The 14,587-nt window shown below is 42.5% G+C and overlaps 2 protein-coding genes across 2 annotated transcripts in view; one reads left to right on the plus strand and one right to left on the minus strand.

The window, feature by feature from the left end:
• LOC126564127 (protein bicaudal D) overlaps nucleotides 1-13,004 on the minus strand; it is a 26,038-nt gene extending 13,034 nt beyond the window's left edge. The window contains exons 1-10 of the mRNA XM_050221064.1: nucleotides 12,756-13,004; nucleotides 10,767-11,132; nucleotides 10,555-10,692; nucleotides 10,318-10,475; nucleotides 9,923-10,233; nucleotides 9,668-9,858; nucleotides 9,375-9,586; nucleotides 8,820-9,301; nucleotides 8,563-8,737; nucleotides 8,231-8,484 (exon numbers count right to left, since the gene is read on the minus strand). Coding sequence (XP_050077021.1) covers nucleotides 8,316-8,484; nucleotides 8,563-8,737; nucleotides 8,820-9,301; nucleotides 9,375-9,586; nucleotides 9,668-9,858; nucleotides 9,923-10,233; nucleotides 10,318-10,475; nucleotides 10,555-10,692; nucleotides 10,767-11,132; nucleotides 12,756-12,959 — 2,406 coding nt within the window. The 5' untranslated portion in view covers nucleotides 12,960-13,004 and the 3' untranslated portion in view covers nucleotides 8,231-8,315. The remainder of the gene's footprint in view (nucleotides 1-8,230; nucleotides 8,485-8,562; nucleotides 8,738-8,819; nucleotides 9,302-9,374; nucleotides 9,587-9,667; nucleotides 9,859-9,922; nucleotides 10,234-10,317; nucleotides 10,476-10,554; nucleotides 10,693-10,766; nucleotides 11,133-12,755) is intronic.
• On the plus strand, nucleotides 712-2,426 carry LOC126565869 (proton-gated ion channel subunit pbo-6-like). Its single transcript, XM_050223079.1, has 6 exons — nucleotides 712-766; nucleotides 831-1,003; nucleotides 1,083-1,130; nucleotides 1,211-1,326; nucleotides 1,411-1,778; nucleotides 1,864-2,426. Exons 1-6 carry the CDS (start codon nucleotides 712-714, stop codon nucleotides 2,424-2,426), a joined length of 1,323 nt encoding a protein of 440 aa, XP_050079036.1.
• Nucleotides 13,005-14,587: the final 1,583 nt, after the last annotated feature.

A 14,587-nucleotide genomic window follows, 5' to 3' on the forward strand; every position in this document is an offset into this window, starting at 1 on the left:
TTTTACTATTCTAGTCTGATTGAAATGAAATATGGTATGCAGATGGATAACGAAACACGGATTCGAATTCGAAAATTCGAATCCTTGTAAGAATTGGGAGATTCGCTTCTCCCAACACTAATCCATTCGTAACCTGAAGAGTTTAGGAGCGCGGCCGCGGCCAGTTGCTTTATTTCATTCAGCCCCTAAAAATGGAAGGAACCTTTTTTTTCTTCCAAACGTCTATACGTATCTGCGCAGCTTAAGCTTGCCCTTTCGTGCATAAGTGGAATTGCAATGCTCATCTTTCTAAGCAGCTGTCTCCGCTCCAATTTACGATGATTATACGCATGGTAGTATGACGTAACGCAGCTATCCCCGTATCCATCCTAGATCACGGGATCACGACACACCACCTGTCTACCCCATACCGTCCGTTATCCGCAGCATGCGGAACGTTCCGTGCGTTTATGATGCATTTATCAGTCGCTGTATTTCTGCCAGTGCGCTCTTACATTATCCAACACAACATCCAGCTGACTAATTCTAATAATGTGCTGATTGATGGTGCAGTTTCTCTCAACGAAGATCTACAGTGCGCTTAGCCGGGCGTGAACTGCAACGGTCGGCAACTGCATTCGACATCTAGTCCAGTTGATAGTGAATGGTGAATAAGGTTTGTCATACGTAGAGGAGCATTGTTTTGGCTGGACAATGTTGAAACCGATCAGTATGGTTAGTACAACAGTGCTGCTATTAACCGGATTAATAATGGTGATAGCGGCTGGTGAGTGAGCATCAAACGAAACATATTCGCGGTTGGTGCAACACTTAAATCGAGCATTTTGCAGGTGTTCCAAAACCATTCCTTTGCGTAGATCAAATGGAAATTAATAGCACAGAAGCTGCATTGAAGAGTGCGCTTTTTTGTGGAACCAGCTACAACCCACGCTACCGGCCAGTAAAATATCAGCAAGATCGTCTCGCTATGTACATTGGTGCGGAAGTGATTAATGTTGAAAAAGTATGTAAAGTGCACCTCTTAGTTTGGATTGTCATCAATGTGACGGTTTTACGTTACTCAAATTTAAATTCTTTCGAAGGTTCGTAATGATGACTCAAAACTGGAAATAACTCTAGAACTGTTGATGGTATGTTCACGCTGTATACATTTTAAATTAATCGCTTTGAGTGACATGGTCTTGATGAAACGGTATTGAACGATTTGCAGCAATGGTACGACGCGTTTCTACACTGGAACAAACGGACTAGTGGCAATATAGAAACGATTAACGTGGCCGAGCAGGATCTCTGGACTCCAACGTTTGCAGCTAAATCGTTTCAAAAGTATGATGCACTTTTCAAAGCGTATCTCATTCACAACGCTCCAAGTAAAGTTCTATCCGCATTTGTTGATTGGTATCGTTGCAGATCGCCACGTATCCAAAGCACCAAACAGTGCTCCCGTGTCAAGTGCCATCTGAGCTACGATGGGGAAGTTATCTATACGGTATTGTGCACCTTCAAGGTTGACTGTTACACGGAGCCACGATACTGGGCGTTCGATACGAAGATTTGTACGTTGCGAATTTATTCCGTCGAGTACGATACCAATCAATTGTCGCTATTCCACTTTCAACGACGTCTCTCGTACCCGAGTTATCCTCTGCTGCCGTACAAAATTACCTCGTTCCAGATGGCCACCGTTAATAGCACGATGAGCCCGGAGTTTCGCATGGATATTGTAATCGAGCGATTGATTGGTTCACATCTCGTGGTGTTTCTTGTACTGATCGTCAGTAAGTGCAACTTTAGTGTGTATTTTCATAGCATTCGGGGGCGTTATTAATTGAATGTACGACTTTTTTCTTCACCCGGTACTAGTATTCTGCTTGCTGAATCTGTTCAGTCTCTGGTTCAACATAAATTCCAGCGCACGAACGATCGCGGTCGTTCTAGGAACCGTGATGCAAAGCATGTTCCTCGTCATTCTCTATTGGTACGGAATAGTGAAAATGAAACCAGTCATTTCGCTGGCCCATTTGTTGCTAGGAACGTTTGCTTTCGGTGCCATTGCATGCGGCTGGACATACTTTGTTCGGGGCCAGATTAGCACCAGGAAGCGATTTACCACCTGTCCACGGGCAGTTGCACAGGTCATTGGGTTTTTGCGTAAAAATCGACCCCTTGCATCATTCCTGTCCATCGGATATCTTAACGGAACAGGTATGGATGGAAAATTGGCCAACGATTGGGACGATACTCATGTGCAACCTAATACACCAGCGGTAGAGGGCCAGGAACACCAGCAGGATTATGATATGACTTGTAGCGGGAATGAGGAGAGTGATGTCAAGTGGCAGGATGTGGTGCAGGCACTTGATCGCATCTTTTTCTGTGCCATGCTCACTGCCTATCTATTGATGTTCATCGTGTACGTGTTCTAGTTCGGTTTTCTAAAGAATTTTAACAAAATTTCGACACTGACACTGAATGAGCAATCATGACAAATGTGTGGCGGGAAATGAGCCAAACATACAATAATAAATACTACCAAGCGGTGAAAATAAAGTAGGTGTTTGTAATTCACACTTTTTGCATCAAAATAACGTACCGAAAGTGCGATAAGAGCAAGAAATAGCATTAGGATTGAAAAGGTGTACCAATAAACGTGTATAGCCTGCCATCGATGAGTTTAAACTAAATGCTTATGCATCGTAATGCATAATGCATTCATGTTATTATGATCAGGAAAGAAATAAAAAGGGAGGATGATTGTAAACAGGTAAAATTCTTGATTCAACCAAATGGATAAACTTCAACGACGATGAAGATCCACCAGGGTAACGGTTGTTACTTACTTACTTATCAGGCGCTACAACCGCTTTGCGGTCTTGGTCTGCCGCAGCAGAGTTCAGAACCGCTCCCGCACCGTCCCGCACCGTCGTCCGCCAATCCGTTATCCCGGCCTAGATGGTGGATGATTCCACGTCATCCTCCCACCTCAATCTGGGCCTACCACGCCTTCTTTGTCCTAAAAGGGCCTAAAAGGACTCTCTGAGCTGGGTCGTCCGGTGCCATGCGTATAACATGACCAGCCCATCGGAGCCTGGCGAGCCTAATTCGCTGCACGACGGCGAGGTCGTCATACAGTTCGTACAGCTCGTCGTTGTAGTGGCTCCTCCATTGTCCTTTCACACATACGGGGCCAACGATTCTTCTGAGCATCTTCCTCTCGAACGCAGCTAAGAGGGTTTCGTCTGTTTTGGACAGGGTCCATGTCTCAGAGGCGTATGTGAGTACTGGGACTATAAAGGTACGATACAGTCCCAGTTTCGACCATCGCGACAGGTTTTTTGATGTGAGATGTTTCCTCAGGCTGTAGAAAGACCGGCTTACCGCCAGCATTCTAGCGCGCAACTCCGTCTCTATGCTGTTTTTGGTGCTGACTTTTGATCCGAGATAGGTGAAGTTTTGGAGGACTTCCAATTTGCGGTCACCTATCCGTACATCACCCCCACGTAGTTCCGGATTTCTTAGTAGGGACGCAGATGGTGCCACCATCAATTCGGCCTTTGCCTCTTTAATTTGCAACCCGAGATTTTCTGCCGCCTGCGCGTATGGTATGCCTTTATTGGTATGCCTCTGCTACCTGGGAGAGCCGCGGATCTGGGTTGACTTATAGAAGATGGTTCCCGAAGTCTCCACCTCCGAGTCACGCATGGCCCACTCTAGCGCCAAGTTGAATAGGAGACAGACAAGCCAATCTCCCTGACACAGGCCTTTGGTGGTAGCAAAGGACCCTGAGAGTTTTCCATCCACCTTCACCTGACATATGACGTTGGTAATGGTCATTCTAACAAGCCTGATTAGTTTGACCGGGATTCCAAAAGAGCTCATGGCCTCGTAGAGTTTTTCCCTGGCTATGCTATCATATGTGGCCTTGAAATCTATGAAGAGATGGTACGTGTTCAACTGCTTTTCAGCCATCTTCTCCAAGCTTTGCCGCATGGTGAAGATCTGGTCAGTGGTAGATTTTCCGTTTTGGAATTCTCTTTGATAGTTTCCAACTATCTGTTCAACGAATGGGACAAACTTATCCTGAAGGATTAGGGAGATTATTTTGTAGGCGGTATTTAACACCGTAATACCCCTGTAGTTGTTGCCTTCTTGTATATGGGATAGAAGATGCCGAGATTCCAATACACAAGGCATCGATTCGCTATTCCATACCTCAGTAACAAGTTGATGAACCTCCTTTTCTAGTAGGGTAACGCTTTGTTCAGAGCAGTTTGTCGAACACTGTGTAAGGGCTTATCAGTCTTATGTTGAAAACCACGTTCCTGAAAAGCCTGTTCTTATCTATGCATGATGAGATCAGATGTGCTCCTTTAGCTTTAGGTCGTTAGAATAAATGATTGCGCTTTTAAACTTAAACAATAATCGTAATTTCAACAAACAAAAGCATAATAAAACACCCGTTACACGGTTTACCATGTTTACCAGTTTAATGGTTTGCTATTTGTCGAACAGAAACAAAACATTACTCGAACTTAACCACAGAATAGACACAACATGAACATTTTTGGATTACTATAGACTTGCGCTTGTTAGTTTGCACAGTTGATCTCCCTTTTCTTAATTTTTTTGTTACGATGTTTGGGAGCTTATGTTTGGTTTTTTGCGACATAAAAGAAGAACGAGCAATGGTTAGTGTGGTACGTATAAATTTCACTACGCTAGGAAGGAATACGATTGTTGTTGTCTGGTGAATCACTTACAATTTATCACTACACCTACTAAACTGTACTAATTAAACCGACACTACCACTATGCAGTTACAATTTTGGAGATAATCTTACGTCTACGGATGCGGAAGAGAGGATGGGTACACACTTGTACACATCCCCATTTTCCTGTGATTCAGTACTTGTGAAAATACAACTCATATTGGAACGAAATGGATTAGATTGGCAAAACAAAAAAATCTATATATCAACCTGTTGCATACTAGTATTTTGCGCACTACATCTTTCCTATGCTTTTTTGTGTGTCGGTAATATGCGTCCCATGATTACTGTATTCTGTTGCTAGCTGTGTTTTGTATTATCTAAGGTCTACATTGCAAGTTTGAAAACATGTAACTATTACACTTTTCTCTGTACTGCATAAATTATTCAAACCTACTAGGTTACCAGATTCCATAAGCTATTACTTGAATTTGGATGTCTTTTATTCGTATTCATTCTGCAATATCACTGTAACAAAATGAGACGAAACTGAAACGTATCCAACGTATATCAGCTAACAATATGTGTGTCCTTTTGGTTGTAGAATCGAGTTAAAAGTTATAACAAAACATTATAGAAAGCTTCTTCAATTGGATTAACAAGCAAATAAGCACTCACAAATCAGCATTCAACAAAATCACGATGCTCGTTATTGGTTTCGATTGTTTCCTTTGTGCTAATATAACTCATAAACGTGTTGCATATGGTTTCAAAATTCATTGTATAATTGTAATATAAAAAGGGGAAACACACTTATGCACAATACACGAGATATCCACAAACAAATTTCCACTCTCCATCCTTTTTCATTTGCTTTACGCAAATGAAATCTCTAAATAATTATCTACTCCATGGTGTGATTTCTCTATTTGATATCCGTGTACTAGGGTAAGTACAAAAAAATGTTTTCCGACACCGATATCTTCGTACCACACATCTCGTATGGTTAATTATTACACGCTTTCGAACCTTCGATCTTCTTAAATCTCACATCATTTCAAAAAAGGGACGGTGATTAATTATTATTAATTTCGTAGTTGATACCGTTTCATTCGTATCTCCTTTTCCTACTTCTCTGCTGCTAATTTAATTGCTACGAAATATCGGTACGATTTTGCTTTTACCAGTTTAGTGTTTTTGCTATTGCACAATAATTTGAACATTAACCTCTTTTTGCTTCATTTGCCACTAACGTTAGTCATATTGACCAATTTTTTGTTTCAACACTTGGATTTTCCAAATATCTTAAATCTTAAATTTTACTCTGCGACCGGTACGTGTTGTGGCTGTTGCACCCTCCGCTCAAAGATAGAGTTTCAGTTGATTCGTTTGCTTTCCACTATTTTACAATAAATATATGGCTCGGGTAGACTTTTACAATGTATGTTTAATCATAGATTTGTTTTACACCTCATTATTGGAGATTTCTACAGGAATCACTAGCACACCTGCGACTTTCGACTGCGATGTTCTTTCTGCCAGTGCAATTCATGGACACACAAATGTGTGTGTGTTGTGTTGTTTGTTATTGTTCCTTCCATGGTTAGGTTGAACAAGTCAACAAAAACAACTGCTACATCAAATTACCTTGTAGTGTTTGTTGTTATAATATCTTTATTATTCACATAACCTGTTTCTTCTCAAAAATATTGGCAAATGGATTGATTGGTTAGAGGATATAACGTTCTACTAATTAATTTTGGACGAATAGAAGATGTGTTTTTCTTTTTTTTTTGTTTTGTTTCAATGAAGACACGCATTCGCTGCGCTACATTGATGGGACGTCTATATTTTTCTTTGCTTTAAATTTTGACTCTATTCAATTCGGTCTCCTAACATTTGTCACTATTTAAATTTTGTTCTATTTATGTCTGAGAATATGTTGCATATCATAACTGACAAAAATCACAATTTCGAAAACCTAACCTGTACTATGATGGACAGATAGTTTCTAGTAACGCTGTATCGATGAGAGATCGGATACTTGGCAGATAATTTCAGTAGTTCTCTTTTTTGTTTTTCTTTGTGAAGAATGCCTAATGTTTTTAACACACTACCGATTATAATGCTTCAAACGCCCGACGGCAATGGCGCATATCGTTCTAACAATTAAAGGAAGACCTAAAAGACTATAAAATGAAGTCACTAGGATGTGAGGACGATGGACCAAATTCCTATTGCTGGGATTTTTCTACTACGTTTTCACTGCTTATTTCAATTTAGTTAGTGAAATCGACCATTCTCTAAAAGAGTGGAACCAATGCTGTCGAATAAAATGCAATAAACAGCAGCGGTTTCAAATAATCTTGAGAGATTATTGTTGTCCTGTTGAAATCAATTTATACAGCACAGTGAAACATGCTACTCATCCTCACTTTCGACCCTCTGCTTTACAGCTGCATCGGATAAGTAAAGGCGGGATAAAACACTACGATGCGTATCGATTCGTCGCCGTCAGGAACGTGGTAGAACTTGCCATAAAAAATGTTGGTCCAGATATTTCGTCGTGTGTTTTTCATGCCACCCCAACAACAACACAACAGATGAACAAAAGGTCCCTTACGTTAAGTTTGTGTGTCACGTGAGTACATCCGTTCCAGATTAGAACTTTTCGTTACCTTCGGCAATCATGCCCTGCCGTCTGTGCAGTAAACTATTTCATAACAATTTTGTAACGGCATCATCGCATCTGCTCGTCTGCCGAAGAATTGATAAATAAAGTCTATCTATTATTTTTGAAATAAATTTTGCAGCCACAAACGGATGTAGCTGCTGCTGCTAGACAGTTCACCAATATTCGTACCACAACCACTGACACCGTGTTCAACATAAAATGTTGAACCGTATGTTGATTAGCATTCTCTAATAATGAATGGTTAATATAATAAACGAAAAACTTGCCTTCATATCAATCAGTCAACGCGTTCATCCTGTGTCCTGTTTAGTTACGCTATTGCAGCTGCCACACTCGGTGCGAATAAATATATCTTAAAGCGCGTTCGTTCGTGTCCTTCGGACATTTCCACAGGTTTACTGGACGCACTGTGCTGCCTTATACTCCTGACCCAACCCGCCGTTGCTGATCAGTCCTTGTTACATCGAGTTTGTATATTGCAAATACGGTTCAATTCTCGTTCGTTTCTTTAATGGATGGAAATATGCTTTTCTCTTTGTTATACAGCTACTACTACTCGTGGTCGTTAGGTGCGTTCGCTACCGAAACGCAAAACTACGTGACTTTTGTTTTGCTTTTTAATTTGATTCATTGGTGGGACGGACCACCTGGTCATAGCTCTGTGTGTTTTCTGAACGTTTTGTGTTTACGAAAAAGAGCGTAAAACAAGACACAACCAAATTATAACCCTGGAGATCGATGAAAGATTCACATATGCCTGATGGATAATATTTGGTTGCAATTCTCATCCCCTCCACGGTAGTGATTTCCTAAAACTACAACTAACTCTCACCCGCGTGTGTTTTTCCGCTTTACAGCTTAAGAAGTGTGTAAAGGAAAGCCAAAATTTTACGTTGTACGCTCACCTTATGTTAGAAGAAAGCTTGGTTCGGATTGTTACTATTGCTGTTGCTGTTCGGATTCTGAAGGCTGTTCCGTGCCGGCTGGCCGCGAGAGAAGGCCGACTTGCCGCCGCCTCCGCCTCCACCACCACCACCCCCGCGCTGTGAAGCTGTTGGACGGCGCACATGGCGCATTTCACTGCAAAAACACATTCAAATGATACCATTAATATTGTAATCATTGAGAATACTCTCTGCAAATCGTAACAATTATTACCGATCCATCTCAAGCTCCTCGAGCTTTTGGGTCAAACCTAGCTTCTGCTGTACCGCCAGCCGGAGTAGCTGGTTAAGCGTTTTCTTCTCCTCCTCAGCCGCCGCAAGCTGATGCGTCAATTCGTCAACCTGTGTGACGTACTCTTCACAACGGGCAGCAAACATAGCACGAAGACCTGTGTAAAGTAGATAAAGAAACAGAAAACGAATGTTTCAACTCGGAACTCAACGTGCCCAACCTCAGTTGCAGTAGCTTACTTGAGAATGTTGCCGCATCTTCCTTCAAAATGCGGAGCTCGTTTCGAAGCTTGGACATAGTATCGCTCACGACCAGTTTCTCGTTTTCGTACTTCGATTTCAGATTCGTCAGTGCAACTTCGGCGGTGTTCTTGTTTGACTTGAGCACAGTTCGCAGCGTTGCAATCTGTTCCCGCTTCGTCGACAGTAGGCTGCGCAGCTTGATGATCTGTTCGTGCAGATCGGCGATCTCTTCCTTCGCCTCCTTTGCATCGCCGGAGGACGTGACGGATGAGTCGGTCACCACCTTATCCTTGTTCAGCTCGATTGTATGCTCGACGGCCGTTTTAAGGTACCGTATCTGGTCGCTTACGGTATCAACATATTTGCGAATTTCGACCGCATCGCTCAGTGCTTGCAGGTCTTCGAAAACGTGCGGCTTCGAGGTAAGAATGTCCGATTTCAACTGCGACTGAATCGCAGTCAATGAATCGTTCTCGAAGCTACAAATACACAACATAATGTAAGTCGGGTGGTGGTGCCTTTGCCAAACCTTAAACCCTTAGTCTCCATTACCTTAAGTCATCGTTCTTGTGGTCCAGCAGTACACGATTTGGAGTTTCCCCGTTAACGGTGCATACAAGATGATAGAGTTGTGCCAGATCGTCGCTCAATGCAACCAAGTTGGTTCGTGTCGTGTTCAAACTCTGGCCGGCAGTTTGCGATAGTGTTGTAAGCACTTGAATGTCACTGTGCAAATCCAGCGATTTTTGCTCCACCGACAGCAGCTAAAAGGCGGACAATGTTACAAACATTCTCCAGGACGTTTTAGATTGAGAAAATTGAGCAGATGCTTAATTTAACCTTACCTTGTTCTTTAGATTCGTTATTTCGTTACGCAATACGGTCATTGCGTCGGAACAGTTCAAACCCTTCTGAAGTTCTGCCAGGTCAGCCTTGAGCGTATCTATTTCCTTTGAACTTAGTGTAAACCAACTCGAGTACTGCATGATGGCTTCGTTCAACTTATCATTCACGTCCTTATCCTTTGCAGCAGATACTGTAGCATACAATGAAAAATTGGTTTCTTTTTTGTATAGACATAACAACAAAAAACCACTTACCAGTGATGTTTTCCTCGATTTGGATTTGCTTTTTGAGCGTGTGTAGTGCGTCGACGTGCGCTGCTAGCAACATTAACTTTGCCATAAAGTTTTGCAAATCGTTCTGGCTTTTATCCAGATTCTGTTGCGCATCACGCAGGTTGGCGGTCAGGCAGAGCTTCTCCGTTTCCATCGTTTCCAGCTGTTTCTCGAGCTTCTTAAGCTCGTTCAGGTGGATCTCGGAGAACAGGTCACCCTTAGTACCGTCGGGTGATTTAAGGTCTGCTGTTTCGGCCTCGAGCGTAGCTTCTAATCGTTTCAGGGTAGAATCTCTGCGCGTTTCACCATTCAGAAAGTCATAATGAGTTAATTTTAAAATTATTTCTTAAGTAACAAAAAATCCACAAGTAACGCACCTCAATGCAGGGATCTCATCTTCGCAGTCACTGCTGTTCAGGGCATTTTCTTCCATGCTACGTATACTATATGCCAGATTACTTATATTGTACATCGATTCACGGTTGATATGTGCATCAAGCTCTTTCTTCAAAGCGTATTTATTCTCCCGTTCAACCTTTACGAAAAAACGAAAAAAAAAAATGGAACATTGAGGGGACGTGTTTGGGTGTAAGAATCGAGCGTGACACACTTACTTGCAGTGCAGTCAAGGCATCTTCCATCTGTTTTTCAGCTATTTTCTTAAGACTAGCCAATTCTTCCACCTGTGAATTTAGCAGCTGAATTTCCTCCGTGAGTCGTCGTATTTCGTGCTTTGCGCCTTCAAATTCCACCTGAGAAGCAAACAGGTATGATTAGTAATGGAATCTAAATTCTTAACACAGAGTAGACATTTGACTTCTCATACCTGAGAGCTGCGCAAACTGGACACTTGCTTCTGGAGCGAAATGTTTTCCTCCTCCAGTTCCGAATAATCGGCCAGCATACGGGCTTCGCGATATTTCATATCCTTCAGCTCAGCTTTCAGCCGTGCACGTTCCGCATCTGTGCCAGACTTGTCGCGACCGATTTCGGCATTTTCCTGCAGCATACGGTCCCGTTCGCTCGTGACACGGTCTAGCTCGTGACGCAGCTGTTTGGTTTCGTTCTCCAGCTCCACGATCTGCATGTTGAGGGATGTTTCCATCGCCGCCGATTCGTTGAGCAATGCATCTTCCTGTTCGATGCCTGTTTTCGTGGTGACTTGTTGGGTTTTTTGAAACTTTTGTAAAGCCTACAACGGAAACAAATACTAGCGCATTATAATAGATGTTTTTTGTTTTGTATGGTTTTGTGTCATTCATACTTTATTTAGTCATTCATAAAATATTCATTGTGGATGACATGAAAGGATGTTTGATGGTAGAAGCATTTTGAGTCCTTATTTTAAGAAGAGGGGGGGGGGGGGGGGGGGGCTATTTTCATCATTACGATCAATACAATCGAAAAAATGAAAAAAAGAGTGACAAACTGTTTCAATACCCACTAACACGGATTAACAATTGTTGCTTTTCATTCGCTAGGCCACTTTGCCTTCGAATGGATCAACATCCGCAACAACTATTACGTGTAAATGATGTAAACAAAATCTGTTTATTCAAGTACCAGCCAGACCTCGGCGCGAACAGACAAACCTCGTATCCGTGTTAAATTATTTCAATGCGCGGAACCCATTATTGACCTTCAAAATGATTCCGCTGGCTAGGCTATGTAATGACGCCCAAAGTCGACGTTTTGGATATTGCAGCAGAGAAAATGGACCGGCAATAGAAAAATGGGCCCAACGACGACGTGGTGCTTTTATCAGCTCATCATGATCTATCGGCGCATGCAATGGCAAAAGGAAAAATTGAAGGGAAATTCGACGGGAAAACCACTACAAAAGGAGAAAAAGAGAGCTATTCAACCGTATCGCGTTACACATACATCTTACACGCGTATTTTTCGTTTTCGCTTTGATTTACTATGAATTTCCATCGAACAGGTAACAGGCGTATTCCGTACACCACTTTCTTGTGAGGTAAAATCCGTGGGAGTTGTTGTGAGTCGGCATGACCACGCGACCGGACCGTTGGTTGGAAAACGGAACTGGGCAAATGAAAACAATTATTTGCACAACTACTATCCCCCATTTGTCTGCAGTTATGAAATTGATCAATTGCTCCAAGAGCAGAATCGTACCCATAAGCACCACTTATCTCCTAATTGGGAATCCGTTCAAGAATACAGACACGCGATTCGGTTGAAGGGTCTCGTTAGTGTGGGAAAGTGTCTGTCCCCACAAATGTGTGCCACATCTATGCATTTATCATCTCCTGCTGCATGCGAATGATCGAGAATATGGGCTCAACCGGTTCCATTTTGAACCTACCAAAAAGGCGCATCATAATACTACGGTTGTGCTGCATCAATTTGCCGATTGCAATTTTGATTGCATTTCAAATGAAATGGTACCGATTGTCGGAAGTTAAATCGGTACAATAACAGAAAGCAATCCCCTACAGCTCTTTTCTCCTTACCCTACTAACTGCAGGCAGCCGTGAAAACACGAGAGAAAAATTTCACCCATTTCGCCGCTGTCATGGGGATGTGAAATGAAATAAAACGAAATGAGACCAAAATGTGTACGGTGAATCATTAGATTGTGATAATTGTACACAGCGCGAGAGAGAGTGAGAGATTGGCCTGGCAGTCGCAGTAGTAGTTGGCTTTTCGATTACCGCGTTGTATATGGTTAGCCTATGTGCAGCTGGTGTTACTTTGACCGCGAGCGACACCTCCATGCCGCAAGATGCGCTTTTTTTTTGATTTGCATCGCACATACCTGTCACGCACGCGGTGCATATGCAAAACTTACCTCTTGTGTAATGTCGAGTTCATGTTTGGTGTTCTCGTACAGCGATTCCAGCTCTTCACATTTCACTTGCAGGTTTTGTTTTTCTTCTAGCAGCCCAAGTCCATACTTGGCCGATTGGATATTCTCACTGCTCACCTGATCCAGCTCCCGTGTTAGGCGCTCGATTTCGGACCGCAAGGTTTCTAGTTCTGCTGATGATGTCATTTTCGGTTATATGTGTGTTCCTTTTTATTTTTGTTTTGTTTGGCTTCTTGATAGAACACTCTGCTCCGCAAAAGGATCGGAGACGGGTAGCGCTATCTCAGCGGAGAGGCACGACGGTCGGTGGTAATTCTATCGGGAGACTGGAGACCTTCATGCACCAGACAGGCGGCACTCCACGTTCAAGAACAGTTACGCAAAGGAATGTGGCCCCGCGCTCGGTGTGGCGGAATGTAGGCTTTGCTGTGCGTCTCCTCACGATAAGACACCCGCGCTAGTCATTACACTATAATTGGGGGATATAAGCACCGTTTGCCCGTATCATCGGCTGGGAGGTGTGTTACACTTGTGCCACCTCAAACGATTGGGTGACATTGGCCGTTTCTCTTTTCTATTTTCACTCGAAACATCGGAAACGGTAATCTCCAGCTTTCAGCGCTTGGAAACTGTATCACTGTGCCGCGGGGAAGTAATGATGAAGGAGCACATGAAACAAAGCACGAGCGTGTGGTATTTTGCTTAAAACATATCAAAACAGGGAAACCTTCTGATTTTTCTCACGGCTGCACTTACTTTTAGAAATTGTTGGCCACCGCGGCAGAGTGCGAGACGGAACGCAATATTTCCCAAGTAACAAATTTCGACTGTCTGAAGTGCTGTGCGTCAGTTGTAGCTGAACGCTTTTTTAGGTTTGGTTTTAATTTAAGTCATTTAATCGTCCGTTTGTAGCATTTGTATGATGAGTGTTTGAAGCTTTTAAAACCAAAAAAAAACAATAAAACAAACGCTTAAGATTAATAAAAAGCGCAAATTTACACAGAAAATATCAAAGCAGTGACGTATATGAATTTCGATCGTTACTTGATACTTTATGATCACGGCCGCACATACGGAAACAAGCCAAAGCGATACATGTGGGTAACGCCGCGTTCCGACCCGAGAGTGTAACGCTATTCAGACTATTTTGGGCCGGGGCCGCACACAACCGAAAAAGACCGAAATGAACTTCTTTGACTGTTTCGCTGTTCTTGCTGGTTTGAAACCGAAACAATCAAGAAAAAATCAAAAAGTTTATTTCATCATAAAGTACAGTAGTATGGTTGATAATAGCCAAAAAATCGAAAAAACTGTTTTACACCAAACCCAGAGAAAAGCATTATTTAATGTAAAATTGCGTAAATGCTTAAGGCTGATAATAAGACATTCCAGATAATAATAGTTAATAATATCCAACAAATCGGAAAATAATAAAAAAAATTGCACCACAACCAGGAAAGAGCGTCAAATTTGTTGTTTCATTTGGATCTGTTTGTTTCGAACCCTATTGACAAAATTACCTTAATAACCACTACTAAGGGTTTTTCAATGAGGCGGCCCGGTGGTTTAGGCGACAGTGGCGCCGGTCTTCAAACGGCAGGACCGGGGTTCATATCCCATTCGGACCGTCCCCCCGTAGTGAGGACTGACTAACCAACTATGTGTTTTCGGCAATCCAGTAAGCCATTTCGATGGCTGACATGACCTTAGAGGTCGTTAGGCCAAGAAGAAGGAGATGGGGTTTTCAATACAGATTTGCCTTAGTAGTGCGTTATTTGGCGTTTTTGCAAAGATTTTGTAAATAGCGGATGAAG

The sequence above is a fragment of the Anopheles maculipalpis genome, chromosome 3RL, assembly GCF_943734695.1.
Source record: "Anopheles maculipalpis chromosome 3RL, idAnoMacuDA_375_x, whole genome shotgun sequence".
In the NCBI taxonomy this organism is placed as follows: Eukaryota; Metazoa; Arthropoda; class Insecta; order Diptera; family Culicidae; genus Anopheles; species Anopheles maculipalpis.